This window comes from Pipistrellus kuhlii, unplaced genomic scaffold (assembly GCF_014108245.1).
Source record: "Pipistrellus kuhlii isolate mPipKuh1 unplaced genomic scaffold, mPipKuh1.p scaffold_m20_p_60, whole genome shotgun sequence".
Taxonomy (NCBI): domain Eukaryota; kingdom Metazoa; phylum Chordata; class Mammalia; order Chiroptera; family Vespertilionidae; genus Pipistrellus; species Pipistrellus kuhlii.
In genome coordinates this window covers 891,896-909,280 of record NW_023425563.1, presented here as the reverse complement: position 1 = coordinate 909,280, position 17,385 = coordinate 891,896, and the positions used below count along the sequence as shown (strand labels likewise).

At 58.5% G+C, this 17,385-nt stretch overlaps 1 protein-coding gene across 1 annotated transcript in view; it reads left to right on the top strand.

Moving 5' to 3' along the window:
- LOC118708653 (histidine-rich glycoprotein-like) overlaps positions 1 to 16,944 on the top strand; it is a 62,899-nt gene extending 45,955 nt beyond the window's left edge. Inside the window, exons 4-5 of the mRNA XM_036420044.1 lie at positions 14,819 to 15,002; positions 16,897 to 16,944. Of these exons, the coding sequence (XP_036275937.1) occupies positions 14,819 to 15,002; positions 16,897 to 16,944 (232 nt within the window). The remainder of the gene's footprint in view (positions 1 to 14,818; positions 15,003 to 16,896) is intronic.
- The last annotated feature ends 441 nt before the right edge of the window (positions 16,945 to 17,385 follow it).

Below are 17,385 nucleotides of genomic sequence, written 5' to 3'. Positions count from 1 at the left end.
AGATGACTTACCCTATTGATGGTATCTAAAAGATAAACTTTATTCCAAACTGCTGTTACAACAGAAGCCTGCAGAGGCAGGCAATGGAGGCTGTCTGGTTCCTTTAGCCAGGCAGTCCCTTAGCCTTCTCTTTCACCTCACACAGCCATCCTGCGTCAGGGTAACTCAGTGTCTGCTGGTCAGCTGAGCTCACTGGGTTAAATAAAGTACATTAGTAAAATGAACCCTGCCTGTTTCTTTTACCTGTTATAATGCTGATACTAGCAAACAAGGTCTCACCTGGCATTCGTGGAGATGCCCTCTGTTCCTCCATGTGCCCTTCCTCCCCTGAGCCCCTGAGTCCCAAACCTCTGCCCTAGGACGTGGCCCCTGGACTCCCCTGTCGGCCTGTCGAGGGCTCTGGGAAAAAAGAGACAGAAGACACCAGCTCCTGAAGTGGGCCGTGGGCCAGGCCCAGGACCGGAAAGGTCAGCCGGTCCCGCCACACCGGTGGTGGCATCACTGTGTGGTGCGGGAGAGCCAGGGAGGCTGGTGATGGTAACGGTGCTGGGAGCTCAGAGGGCTCTCACCGTTAGGTCTGTGCACCCCGCCTGCCTGGGGTGTGAGGTGGTATTTAGGGAGCTTCTTTGAGGAACCCAGTTCCTCTGTATTTTCCTGCATTCCCCACGCCTGGGTGGGGCTAAGCAAGCACCTGCTCCTCCCCGCAGAGGCGGCCTCGGGTAACTGGCGGCCAATGCCTGTCAGCGTCCGCACTGCCTGTTTCCCTGAGGGGCCATGCTCACTGCTCACTGACACTCAGCATGGGACACGGGGCCAGAGGGGAAGCGGCCAGCTTCCTCAGGGAGCCGTGACTATGGGGCCAGCTTCCCCTGTGGCCGCGGCGCCCAGTGGTGCAGCTGCTCTCCACCTGCTCCTCACACCCGGCCCAGCGGAGCCCCTCTGAGTCTGGGCCCAGTGTAACGTTCCCCTCCCTACAGACACCGGAGGCACCGTGACCCGGGGACCAGCCTTTCCTGTTACTGCTGCACCCCGGGTGACTACAAACCACCAATCACAGCCGGGACACTGCCCCACTCACAGCCCACACAAAGCCCCACACACAGCCCCACTCACAGACCCACTCACAGCCCACACTCAGCCCCACACACAGCCCCACTCACAGCCCCACTCACAGCCCCACTCACAGCCCCACACACATCCCCACACACAGCCCCACACACATCCCCACACACAGCCCCACTCACAGCCCCACTCACAGGCCCACTCACAGCCCACACTCAGCCCCACTCACAGCCCACACACAGCCCCACTCACAGCCCACACTCAGCCCCACTCACAGCCCACACTCAGCCCCACACACAGCCCCACACACAGCCCCACTCACAGCCCCACTCACAGCCCCACACACATCCCCACACACAGCCCCACTCACAGCCCACACTCAGCCCCACACACAGCCCCACACACAGCCCCACTCACAGCCCACACACATCCCCACACACAGCCCCACTCACAGCCCCACACACAGCCCCACTCACAGCCCCACTCACAGCCCCACACACATCCCCACACACAGCCCCACACTCAGCCCCGCACACAGCCCCACTCACAGCCCACACTCAGCCCCACACACAGCCCCACACACAGCCCCACTCACAGCCCACACTCAGCCCCACACACAGCCCCACACACAGCCCCACTCACAGCCCACACTCAGCCCCACACACAGCCCCACACTCAGCCCCACTCACAGCCCCACACACATCCCCACACACAGCCCCACACAGCCCCACACACATCCCCACACACAGCCTCACACACAGCCCCTCACACAGCCCCACACAGCCCCTCACACAGCCCCACACACAGCCCCTCACACACAGCCCCTCACACAGCCCCACACACAGCCCCACTCACAACCCCACTCACAGCCCCACACACATCCCCACTCACAGCCCCACACACAACCCCACACACAGCCCCATACACAACCCCACACTCAGCCCCAATCACAGCCCCACACACATCCCCACTCACAGCCCCCCACACAGCCCCACTCACAGCCCCACACAAAGCCCCGCACACAGCCCCACACGCAGCCCCACACACAGCCCCACACACAGCCCCACACTCAGCCCCACACACAGCCCCACTCAGCCCCACACACAACCCCACACACATCCCCACACACAGCCCCACACACAGCCCCACTCACAGCCCCACACACAACCCCACACACAGCCCCATACACAGCCCCACACAGCCCCACACACAGCCCCTCACAGCCCCACTCACAGCTCCACACACAGCCCCTCACAGCCCCGCACACAGCCCCGCACACAGCCCCCCACACAGCCCCACACACAGTCCCACTCACAGCCCCATACACAGCCCACACACAGCCCCACACACAGCCCCTCACACAGCCCCGCACACAGCCCCCCACACAGTCCCACACACAGTCCCACTCACAGCCCCACACACAACCCCACACACAGCCCCACACACAGCCCCATACACAGCCCCGCACACAGCCCCACACAGCCCCACACACAGCCCCACACACAGCCCCACACACAGCCCCTCACACACAGCCCCTCACACAGCCTCACACACAGCCCCTCACACACAGCCCCACACTCAGCCCCACTCACAGCCCCACACGCAGCCCCACTCACAACCCCACTCACAGCCCCACACACAGCCCACTCACAGCCCCACACACAGCCCCACACACAGCCCCACACACAGCCCCACACACAGCCCCACACACAGCCCCACACACAGCCCCACTCACAGCCCCACACACAGCCCCACACACAGCCCCACACTCAGCCCCACACACAGCCCCACTCAGCCCCACACACAACCCCACACACAGCCCCATACACAGCCCCACACACAGCCCCACTTACAGCCCCACACACAACCCAACACACAGCCCCGCACACAGCCCCACACAGCCCTACACACAGCCCCTCACACAGCCCACACACAGCCCCACACACAGCCCCTCACACAGCCCCACACAGCCCCACACACAGCCCTGCACACAGCCCCACTCACAGCCCCGCACACAGCCCCACACACAGCCCCACACACAGTCCCACTCACAGCCCCACACACAGCCCCTCACACAGCCCCACACACAGCCCCACTCACAGCCCCACACACATCCCCACACACAGCCCCACTCACAGCCCCACACACAGCCCCTCACACACAGCCCCACACACATCCCCACACACAGCCCCACTCACAGCCCCACACACAGCCCCACACACAGCCCCACACACAGCCCACACACAGCCCTGCACACAGCCCCACTCACAGCCCACACACAGCCCCACACACAGCCCCACACACAGTCCCACTCACAGCCCCATACACAACCCCACACACAGCCCCACACACAGCCCCACACACAGCCCACACACAGCCCTGCATACAGCCCCACTCACAGCCTACACACAGCCCCACACACAGCCCCTCACACAGCCCCGTACACAGCCCCACACACAGCCCTACACACAGCCCCACTCACAGCCCACACACAGCCCCACACACAGCCCCACACACAGTCCCACTCACAGCCCCACACACAGCCCCTCACACAGCCCCACACTCAGCCCCACTCACAGCCCCACACGCAGCCCCACTCACAACCCCACTCACAGCCCCACACAGCCCCACACACATCCCCACACACAGCCCCACACACAGCCCCACTCACAGCCCCACTCACAGCCCACACACAGCCTCACTCACAGCCCACACACAGCCCCACACACATCCCCACACACATCCCCACACACAGCCCCACTCACAGCCCACACACAGCCCCACTCACAGCCCACACACAGCCCCACACACAGCCCCACACACAACCCCACACACAGCCCCACTCACAGCCCCACTCACAGCCCACACACAGCCCCACTCACAGCCCACACACAGCCCCATACACAGCCCCACACACAGCCCCACACGCAGCCTCACAGGCAGCTCCCATTGGGAGTGAGGATCCGCACAGACCCCAGAGGGCATAAGTGATCATTCCCGACAGACCCGACAGAGGCCGTGGGGCTGGGCCCTGGGGGAAGCTGTCCGCAAGCCTGGTCCCATGGCCTGTGCGGCCGTTTCTGACCCCGGGGAGGTGGTCACCCGCTGCTGGCCTTGGGTGGAGAGATGGGCTGCAGGGTGGCCCACTGCCCGGCGTGGAGGCACCTGGTTGAGGGGGCCAGCAACCCGTACCTCATCTCTACACAGCAGACTCAGGGCGGCGCCCCCTTCCTTTCACATCCTGTCATTTGTTCACTCAATGTGTGGGTGGCTGCTTAGCCAAGGGCGTGTGTTTTTGCTGTCTCCAGCCTGAAAGAGTACTGGATTCTGCACGTGGCACTTCCACGCTGACATGAATCTCACACCCACGTGGGTGCGAGAAAGCAGCTGTGACGGCTCTCCCTGCGGGGCGGTGCCTCGTCTGCTCCCCATGCCACCCCCCTGACGGCTTCCCTCAGGTCATCCTGCCAGTGAGCTTATTTTGGTAGAAAAGACACAGCAGTGACACAGCCACTGCGGACCAGCCATCCCTGTGCACTGACTTCCTCCTCCAGCTTCCGTGAGTGCACACACTTCCTGCCAAAGCGCCGTCCGTTTGCTAGGACCACAGCACACTGTGCCTCTGGTCCCTGGCCCCTGAGGCCGTGTGTCCCCGCGGCACTGCTCCTTGGGTCGCAGACTTCCGGTCACCGTCCATGTCCCTCTGACAGTGGACACCGAGGTGGCCGTGGGAATCAGCCACAGTTAAGGCCACTGTGTGCCTGTGAACTGCGTGTCTTCTCTCGGCTGCGGGACCTGTGTCCGTGGGCGGCTGCAGCCTTGACAAGTTTTCACACCAATTTCTGCCTCCTAACACCTCCCTCTCCGCTGCCCCCCTAAGGGAAGGCTCGGTTGTTGGAAGGACAGGTGTACCCCACGAGTTTCCCGGAGATGAGCCACACTGGGCAGGTGAAGGGGTGCATGGCACACACCTGCCTGCGTTCCCATGAGGCCATGGTGCCCTGGATGGGGCCCCCTCCTTGCGGAGCCCAGCGGCACCCCTAGGCTGAGCCAGCTCCACCCTCCCTGAGCCCCTGGTGAGGAGGAGGAGGTGCTGAGGTCGGGCTGGCCGTGGGGACCTGGGTGGAGGCGCAGGCAGAAGAGAAAGTCCCCGAGAGCACTGTCAGGTGTCAGAGGGGGCCCGGCCCGGGTGGGAGGTGGCCGGTGGGGAAGGGGGGTCATACCCCATCTCAAGCTTCTCTTCCGCAGCCACTGCCCTCACTCTGGAGGGGCAGAAAGGCCCAAACCCCTCTCTTCTGTGGCCAGTGTCAGGGCGGGCCAGGCCATCACCACGGTCAGTGCTCCAGGAGAGGCACCCTGTTCCACGGCACCTCACGTCCGCCTCAGCTGCACCCCAAGCCGGGGCAGGTCCCGAGGCCCTTGACCTCTTGAGCCTCCCTGCCGCGCAGCCTTCCCTGGAGACACCTGGGTCTGGGCCAACAATCGCGAACTTAACAGCTCCCGGGACAAACAGCCGCTTTGCATGGCAGTGAAATGAACAATCTACTGCCAATTATTTAAAGGCAAAGCACTTTAAGTGTAAGAAATAAAAGGCAAATTGGCAATTGGGTTTTGTGTGAGGCCTTAAGTGGGTGATCTGCACGGTGACGCTGTTCCGAAGGTTTCAGTGAGGCGGGAGGACCCGTCTCGGGGCAGAGGGAGCCGGGAGGCTCTCACCCAGCTCCCCGCGTGGTCCTCAGTGCGAGGGCCCAGGCGCACCCAGGAAGCCAGTGTCAGGGCAGCAGAGCTCACACCACACTCCGAAAAGCACACACACCACACTCTGACAGGTACACACACCACACTCTGACAGGCACACACACCACACTGTGACAGGCACACCACACTCTGACAGGCACACCACACTCTGACAGGCACATACACCACACTCTGACAGGCACACACACCACACTCTGACAGGCACACCACACTCTGACAGGCACACACACCACACTGTGACAGGCACACACACCACACTCTGACAGGCACACCACACCCTGACAGGCACACCACACTCTGACAGGCACATACACCACACTCTGACAGGCACATACACCACACTCCGAAAAGCACACACACCACACTCTGACAGGCACACCACACTCTGACAGGCACACACACCACACTCTGACAGGCACACCACACTCCGAAAGGCACACCACACTCTGACAGGCACACACACCACACTGTGTCAGGCACACACACCACACTCTAACAGGCACACCACACTCTGACAGGCACACCACACCCTGACAGGCACACCACACTCTGACAGGCACACACACCACACTGTGACAGGCACACCACACTGTGACAGGCACACCACACTCTGACAGGCACATACACCACACTCTGACAGGCACACCACACTCTGACAGGCACACACACCACACTGTGACAGGCACACCACACTCTGACAGGCACATACACCACACTCTGACAGGCACACCACACTCTGACAGGCATGCCACACTCTGACAGGTACACACACCACACTCTGACAGGCACACCACACTCTGACAGGCACACCACACTCTGACAGGTACACACACCACACTGTGACAGGCACGCCACACTCTGACAGGCACACACATCACACTCTGACAGGCACACCACACTCTGACAGGCACACCACACTCTGACAGGCAGACACACCACACTGTGACAGGCACACCACACTCTGACAGGCACATATACCACACTCTGACAGGCACACACACCACACTCTGACAGGCACACACACCACACTGTGACAGGCACACCACACTCCGAAAGGCACACACATCACACTCTGACAGTCACACCACACTGTGACAGGCATACCACACTCTGACAGGCACACACACCACACTGTGACAGGCACACACCACACTGTGACAAGCACACCACACTCTAACAGGCACACCACACTGTGACAGGCACACACACCACACTCTGACAGGTATACCACACTCTGACAGGCACATCACACTCTGACAGGCACACCACACTCTGACAGGCACACACACCACACTCTGACAGGCACACCACACTCCAAAAGGCACACCACACTCCAAAAGGCACACACACCACACTCTGACAGGCACAGGCGCAGTGCTGCCCGATGCTCACACCACACTGTGACAGGCACACCACACTGTGACAGGCACATCACACTCTGACAGGCACACACATCACACTCTGACAGGCACACCACACTCTGACAGGCACACCACACTCTGACAGGCACACCACACTCTGACAGGCACACACACCACACTCTGACAGGCACACCACACTCTGACAGGCACACACACCACACTCTGACAGGCACACCACACTCTGACAGGCACACCACACTCTGACAGGCACATCACACTCTGACAGGCACATCACACTGTGACAGGCACACCACACTCTGACAGGCACATCACACTCTGACAGGCACACACATCACACTCTGACAGGCACACACATCACACTCTGACAGGCACACCACACTCTGACAGGCACATACACCACACTCTGACAGGCACACCACACTCTGACAGGCACACACACCACACTCTGACAGGCACACCACACTCTGACAGGCACACCACACTCTGACAGGCACACCACACTCTGACAGGCACACACATCACACTCTGACAGGCACACCACACTCTGACAGGCACATAACACTCTGACAGGCACATCACACTCTGACAGGCACACACATCACACTCTGACAGGCACACCACACTCTGACAGGCACATCATACTCTGACAGGCACACCACATGCTGACAGGCACATCACACTGTGACAGGCACACCACACTCTGACAGGCACACACATCACACTCTGACAGGCACACCACACTCTGACAGGCACACCACACTGACAGGCACACCACACTCTGACAGGCACATCACACTCTGACAGGCACACACATCACACTCTGACAGGCACACCACACTCTGACAGGCATACCACACTCTGACAGGCACACACATCACACTCTGACAGGCACACCACACTCTGACAGGCACATCCCACTCTGACAGGCACACACATCACACTCTGACAGGCACACCACACTCTGACAGGCACATCATACTCTGACAGGCACACCACATGCTGACAGGCACATCACACTGTGACAGGCACACCACACTCTGACAGGCACACACATCACACTCTGACAGGCACACCACACTGTGACAGGCACACCACACTGACAGGCACACCACACTCTGACAGGCACACCACACTCTGACAGGCACACCACACTCTGACAGGCACATCATACTCTGACAGGCACATCACACCCTGACAGGCACACCACACTCTGACAGGCACACACACCACACTGTGACAGGCACACACACCACACTCTGACAGGCACACACACCACACTCTAACAGGCACACCACACTCTGACAGGCACACCACACCCTGACAGGCACACCACACTCTGACAGGCACACACACCACACTGTGACAGGCACACCACACTCTGATAGGCACACCACACTCTGACAGGCACATACACCACACTCTGACAGGCACACCACACTCTGACAGGCACACACACCACACTCTGACAGGCACACCACACTCTGACAGGCATGCCACACTCTGACAGGTACACACACCACACTCTGACAGGCACACCACACTCTGACAGGCACACCACACTCTGACAGGTACACACACCACACTGTGACAGGCACGCCACACTCTGACAGGCACACACATCACACTCTGACAGGCACACCACACTCTGACAGGCACACACATCACACTCTGACAGGCACACCACACTCTGACAGGCACATCATACTCTGACAGGCACACCACATGCTGACAGGCACATCACACTGTGACAGGCACACCACACTCTGACAGGCACACACATCACACTCTGACAGGCACACCACACTCTGACAGGCACACCACACTGACAGGCACACCACACTCTGACAGGCACATCACACTCTGACAGGCACACACATCACACTCTGACAGGCACACCACACTCTGACAGGCATACCACACTCTGACAGGCACACACATCACACTCTGACAGGCACACCACACTCTGACAGGCACATCCCACTCTGACAGGCACACACATCACACTCTGACAGGCACACCACACTCTGACAGGCACATCATACTCTGACAGGCACACCACATGCTGACAGGCACATCACACTGTGACAGGCACACCACACTCTGACAGGCACACACATCACACTCTGACAGGCACACCACACTGTGACAGGCACACCACACTGACAGGCACACCACACTCTGACAGGCACACCACACTCTGACAGGCACACCACACTCTGACAGGCACATCATACTCTGAAAGGCACACCACATTCTGACAGGCACATCACACTGTGACAGGCACACCACACTCTGACAGGCACACACACCACACTGTGACAGGCACACACACCACACTCTGACAGGCACACACACCACACTCTAACAGGCACACCACACTCTGACAGGCACACCACACCCTGACAGGCACACCACACTCTGACAGGCACACACACCACACTGTGACAGGCACACCACACTCTGACAGGCACACCACACTCTGACAGGCACATACACCACACTCTGACAGGCACACCACACTCTGACAGGCACACACACCACACTGTGACAGGCACACCACACTCTGACAGGCACATACACCACACTCTGACAGGCACACCACACTCTGACAGGCATGCCACACTCTGACAGGTACAAACACCACACTCTGACAGGCACACCACACTCTGACAGGCACACCACACTCTGACAGGTACACACACCACACTGTGACAGGCACGCCACACTCTGACAGGCACACACATCACACTCTGACAGGCACACCACACTCTGACAGGCACACCACACTCTGACAGGCAGACACACCACACTGTGACAGGCACACCACACTCTGACAGGCACATATACCACACTCTGACAGGCACACACACCACACTCTGACAGGCACACACACCACACTGTGACAGGCACACCACACTCCGAAAGGCACACACATCACACTCTGACAGTCACACCACACTGTGACAGGCATACCACACTCTGACAGGCACACACACCACACTGTGACAGGCACACACCACACTGTGACAAGCACACCACACTCTAACAGGCACACCACACTGTGACAGGCACACACACCACACTCTGACAGGTATACCACACTCTGACAGGCACACCACACTCTGACAGGCACACACACCACACTCTGACAGGCACACCACACTCCAAAAGGCACACCACACTCCAAAAGGCACACACACCACACTCTGACAGGCACAGGCGCAGTGCTGCCCGATGCTCACACCACACTGTGACAGGCACACCACACTGTGACAGGCACATCACACTCTGACAGGCACACACATCACACTCTGACAGGCATACCACACTCTGACAGGCACATCACACTCTGACAGGCACACACATCACACTCTGACAGGCACACCACACTCTGACAGGCACACCACACTCTGACAGGCACACCACACTCTGACAGGCACATCATACTCTGACAGGCACACCACACTCTGACAGGCACACACACCACACTCTGACAGGCACACCACACTCTGACAGGCACACACACCACACTCTGACAGGCACACCACACTCTGACAGGCACACCACACTCTGACAGGCACATCACACTCTGACAGGCACATCACACTGTGACAGGCACACCACACTCTGACAGGCACATCACACTCTGACAGGCACACCACACTCTGACAGGCACACCACACTCTGACAGGCACACCACACTCTGACAGGCACACACACCACACTCTGACAGGCACACCACACTCTGACAGGCACACACACCACACTCTGACAGGCACACCACACTCTGACAGGCACACCACACTCTGACAGGCACACCACACTCTGACAGGCACACACATCACACTCTGACAGGCACACCACACTCTGACAGGCACATAACACTCTGACAGGCACATCACACTCTGACAGGCACACACATCACACTCTGACAGGCACACCACACTCTGACAGGCACATCACACTCTGACAGGCACACCACATGCTGACAGGCACATCACACTGTGACAGGCACACCACACTCTGACAGGCACACACATCACACTCTGACAGGCACACCACACTCTGACAGGCACACCACACTGACAGGCACACCACACTCTGACAGGCACATCACACTCTGACAGGCACACACATCACACTCTGACAGGCACACCACACTCTGACAGGCACATCATACTCTGACAGGCACACCACATGCTGACAGGCACATCACACTGTGACAGGCACACCACACTCTGACAGGCACACACATCACACTCTGACAGGCACACCACACTGTGACAGGCACACCACACTGACAGGCACACCACACTCTGACAGGCACACCACACTCTGACAGGCACACCACACTCTGACAGGCACACCACACTCTGACAGGCACATCATACTCTGACAGGCACACCACATTCTGACAGGCACATCACACTGTGACAGGCACACCACACTCTGACAGGCACACACATCACACTCTGACACACACATCACACTCTGACAGGCACATCACACTCTGACAGGCACACACATCACACTCTGACAGGCACACCACACTCTGACAGGCACACCACACTCTGACAGGCACACCACACTCTGACAGGCACACCACACTCTGACAGGCACACACATCACACTCTGACAGGCACACCACACTCTGACAGGCACATAACACTCTGACAGGCACATCATACTCTGACAGGCACACACATCACACTCTGACAGGCACACCACACTCTGACAGGCACATCATACTCTGACAGGCACACCACACTCTGACAGGCACACACACCACACTCTGACAGGCACACCACACTCTGACAGGCACATCCCACTCTGACAGGCACACACATCACACTCTGACAGGCACACCACACTCTGACAGGCACATCATACTCTGACAGGCACACCACACTCTGACAGGCACACACACCACACTCTGACAGGCACACCACACTCTGACAGGCACACACACCACACTCTGACAGGCACACCACACTCTGACAGGCACACCACACTCTGACAGGCACATCACACTCTGACAGGCACACCACACTCTGACAGGCACACCACACTCTGACAGGCACACACACCACACTCTGACAGGCACACCACACTCTGACAGGCACACACACCACACTCTGACAGGCACACCACACTCTGACAGGCACACCACACTCTGACAGGCACATCACACTCTGACAGGCACATCACACTGTGACAGGCACACCACACTCTGACAGGCACATCACACTCTGACAGGCACACCACACTCTGACAGGCACACCACACTCTGACAGGCACACACACCACACTCTGACAGGCACACCACACTCTGACAGGCACACCACACTCTGACAGGCACACCACACTCTGACAGGCACACACATCACACTCTGACAGGCACACCACACTCTGACAGGCACATAACACTCTGACAGGCACATCACACTCTGACAGGCACACACATCACACTCTGACAGGCACACCACACTCTGACAGGCACATCATACTCTGACAGGCACACCACATGCTGACAGGCACATCACACTGTGACAGGCACACCACACTCTGACAGGCACACACATCACACTCTGACAGGCACACCACACTCTGACAGGCACACCACACTGACAGGCACACCACACTCTGACAGGCACATCACACTCTGACAGGCACACACATCACACTCTGACAGGCACACCACACTCTGACAGGCACATCATACTCTGACAGGCACACCACATGCTGACAGGCACATCACACTGTGACAGGCACACCACACTCTGACAGGCACACACATCACACTCTGACAGGCACACCACACTGTGACAGGCACACCACACTGACAGGCACACCACACTCTGACAGGCACACACATCACACTCTGACAGGCACACCACACTCTGACAGGCACACCACACTCTGACAGGCACATCATACTCTGACAGGCACACCACATTCTGACAGGCACATCACACTGTGACAGGCACACCACACTCTGACAGGCACACACATCACACTCTGACAGGCACACACATCACACTCTGACAGGCACATCACACTCTGACAGGCACACACATCACACTCTGACAGGCACACACATCACACTCTGACAGGCACATCACACTCTGACAGGCACACACATCACACTCTGACAGGCACACCACACTCTGACAGGCACACCACACTCTGACAGGCACATCATACTCTGACAGGCACACCACATTCTGACAGGCACATCACACTGTGACAGGCACACCACACTGTGACAGGCACATCACACTCTGACAGGATAGGCACCAGTACTGTCCAAGAGTCTTTCTGGGATTGGGCTCTTCCCGGAGCCCTGGCTGAGGCTGTGTGCTGGCCTCTCAGGTCCACGTTTGCAGGGTAAACCCAGAAGCAACTGCCTCTAAATGGCCGAGGTCTCCTGGGACGGAACCCCTGCTGTTGAAAACCTGCCCCAGAGCCGCCCCTCATGTGGGAGCTTGGAGGGAATTTCTCGGGAGCCTCTGACAGCCCCTCTGGGCCGACCCCAGAAGCGCCCCTGGAACCGCTGCCCCTGCAGCTTGTTAAGCACCTGCATGGCAGTGCGCCCTCCTGTCTCTCCGCTCCCCTCCTATCCCAAATTTTACACCAGACTGCCTGGTGCTGGAGGGCCTCTACCTGGCATCTCACCGGCTGTGGTCCAGCGGAGGCTGTGCCCAGGGGCCGCACAGACACCAGGGACGGGGACCTCCCTGCCTGGCACGGGAGGGCTGGCACCGAGGCCTCTGCACTGAGAAGGGCGCCCTACTCCTTCTCGCCTGCCCGAGGTCACACTCAGGTCCCTGCACAGACTGCGTCCCGAAGGCCTGCACTCCAGCACCGGCCGAGGCTTCTGCTGCATGTGTGCTCCGTCCCTTTGGAGGAGAAGCGAGGCACTGGGTGCGTGTAGGGCTTCTCAGTCCGGGGCCAGCCACATGGGCAGAGCAGCGTTTCCCGGGGCGACCTTCTCCTCGCGTCCCTCAGTGCCCTCCGCGGCCCATGTGTGGTGCTATCTTGCACACACATGTGCCTGGGCCTGTGGTCACCTCTGTACCAGCACGGCAGAATGCCCCCCCTTCCTCTGAAATTCCTAGAAATCCAGGCTGAGCCACGGAACTCCTTACACCAGCTACTCAGGGCTCAGCAACACCCGTGAGGCTCCAGCCGCCTCGGCCCCTCGTGCTGCTCCCACAAGGCGCCAGGGGCTTTAATGGTTGTGGGCCTCCCAGCCCCCTGTACCACCCTCCAGAGCTCAGTGGCAGCTGGACTTTGGGGGGGGGTGTCTCTGATAGGTGGCCCTCATCTGGGCAGTGCCCCCATGTCCCGGTGGCACAGGAGTGGTGGCCCTTAGATTCCAGCTGCCTGCCTGGACGGAGGCATGCCAGCGGAGCCAGCAAAGGTGGGCTGGGGTCTCTCCACGGCTTTTCTTCTTAAAGGACCCCGGGAGGGTGGGAGGCCTGGACATGCTGAGCTGCCATTTGGTTAACTTTCGTGCACACCCGAGTTTGCGTTTGCGGGTGTTACGCCTGGGGCTGCGCCTGGCAGACAGTTCTGCTTTTGAGGACCCAGGGGTCTGAAGCCCCACCTTGCAGAACAGCCACCCAGCTCCCTCAGAGCAAGGGCCTCGGGGCTCCTCTGCCCCCGTGGACGCTGTCCTGCTTCGACCCCTACGTCCCGCAGCTCACCGCCTTCCGAGCAGACCTGCTGTGCGGGGAGCTGGCTTCAGCGGCCTGCAGGCAGCGGGTGGTAGCTCACCCGAAAGGAAGCCGGTCCCTGGTGCGTGCGCAGCAAACCTCACCAGCCAGCGCTCGCCCTTCCTCAGGACGCCTGGCGGGCTCTCAGCGCCCACCCTGCGCAGGCCACAAAGGCCTAACTCGGCCCCAGACGGAACTGAGCAGGAACCGCCTCACCCACCGCACGGAGTGCTAAGCACCAACCAACCTCTCCCTCTGCAGCTGCTACGGAACGATGGGATTCTGTACACCCAGGGACGCGGTGAGAGCCCTGAGGGCCGAGCGGGAGGTGCCACACCTGCCATGCAGAGCCCGCCCAGTCCCCGCGTGGCCGCCCACGTCCCAGCAGAGCACGCCCAGTCCCCGCGCGGCCGCCCACGTCCCCGCAGAGCCCGCCCAGTCCCCGCGCGGCCGCCCACGTCCGCGCTCCATCACCTTCAGGTTCCGAGCCTAAATGCTCTTCTTGGCTCGAATTTGGAAAACCATGAGGGCGAACCTATTTTGGCAGCTCAGTTTACAAGGTCCAGCCTCAGCTTATTCTGCTTTAGTGTGAAATGGGAAAAGCCTAGGAACCGGGGTGTCGTAGTGAGCCTGAGAGTCATATAAAGCCTCCCTCACAGCCAACTTATGCTTGGAAAACACAAGTGTGTTCATGGCTTGGGGGAGAGGGAGGAGAGGGAGAGAGAAAGAGAAAGAGAAAGAGAAGGAAAAAAAGAGATGGCAGATTCAAAGTCCTAATGGATTAAAATTCCCTTATTTCCCCATGAATAACTTATATAGAAGTTGATTTTTTTGGAGCAAAGAAATAAATTTACATATTGGCTTTTTAACACGTCAGTTCTCTCTGAAAATTCATCTCCATGGAAGAGTAACCATGTGTGTAGTATTAAAGCGCGTGGTCGGGGGTGGAGAATTGCCATTTCCGCGCTGAGGGCTTGCCGGAGTGGCTGTGCGCAAGCCCCTCGCGGGCAGCCTGAGGGGCGCCTTCCTCACGCCCAGTCCCTCCCCGGCGGCCAGCCCCCGCCTTATCCCAGCGCCAAGCTAGAAGCACAATTTGCTAACATGCAATTCTTTTGTGCTGCATCCAAGTCTCACATTAAGCAGTTTGCACCTCAGAAAGCATTATTGGGCTTATGTTTCTGGAAGCACTTTTCATTATTCATATTTAAATTATGTTCCTTTGAGAAGGAGATAAGGGCTGGAAAATTTTAGCAGGAGACAAATGGTGTAGGTAGTGACAATCTCAGCCTTTCATCTCTGAAGTTATAAACCATGCCAACAGGAACCGAAGTGCCTAAACAGCAGGTCTGAGGAGGACATATTTAATGATGGACGTGATGGGAGGGTTCACATCGCGGTATTAAAGCCAATGGCTGTAAAACATCCTTATTTAATTGGGCTGAGCAGACATAAGGTGTCTGCTAAGGTGTGTGTGTCCCTTCGCCTCAGGTGCGGACAGGCGGCTCTGCAGGTGCCCTGACTCTCAGGAGCAGGGGTGTCTCCCCTGCCTTCCCGGCCCAGCCCCAGAACACGCGTTCATGTGCGGCATATCGTCCTCAAGGAGCACAATTCCCACAGGAAAGGGGAGGTTAATGCAGGCCACGCTGTTGCTGCTGAAAAACTACTCCCACTTTGATAGCATTTAATAAGAAATCAAAACAAGAAAACAAATAAGACTTTTCTTTTAAATTCTTATAACAGTGCTAACTCGGAATACACTCTTTTTAAAAGAAATGTGTAAAGTGGTGAATTTGTTACAACAAAACAAAGGGAACTCATAGGAGACCCCATTATGGGCTGGAGGCTTTGCGATCTTGGACGTTGCTGAGCCGAGCAGCTCAGGGGAAGACTGGAACTTTCCAAGGACAGAGTGAGGGCTGCAGGGCTAGGCACCAGGTGCACTGCCCCGGACAGTGGCCATACCCCTGTGATCACAGGAACCAGCTGGGGACCTGCTGGAGGTCCTCACTGTGCGTCTGGACTGACCGAGAGGTCCAGGGGACACACGCTGCCTACTGGCCCGGGAACTGAGCATTGAGCACCTAAGCACTGAGCACCTGAGCACTGAGTACTGAGCACCTAAACACTGAGTACTGAGCACCTGAGCACAGAGCACCTGAACACTGAGCACCTGAGCACTAAGTACTGAGCACCTAAACACTGAGCACCGGAGAACTGAGCACTGAGCACCTGAGCACTGAGCACCGTGCACCTGCACACTGAACACCTGCACTGGCTGCTAGGCAGTGGGCTGGCAGACTGGGGTTAGCCCCACTCCAGACTTGGTGGACAGGACTCAGGGTCCCCAGGACACCTAGACCACCGTCTCGTCTTCCTCACCTGGGCAGCCAGGCCCTGGTTTCCACTGGGAAAGCAGTTCCGTTTGTGCATTTGCAAAAACCCAGCCAGCGGCCAGAAGGAGCCGG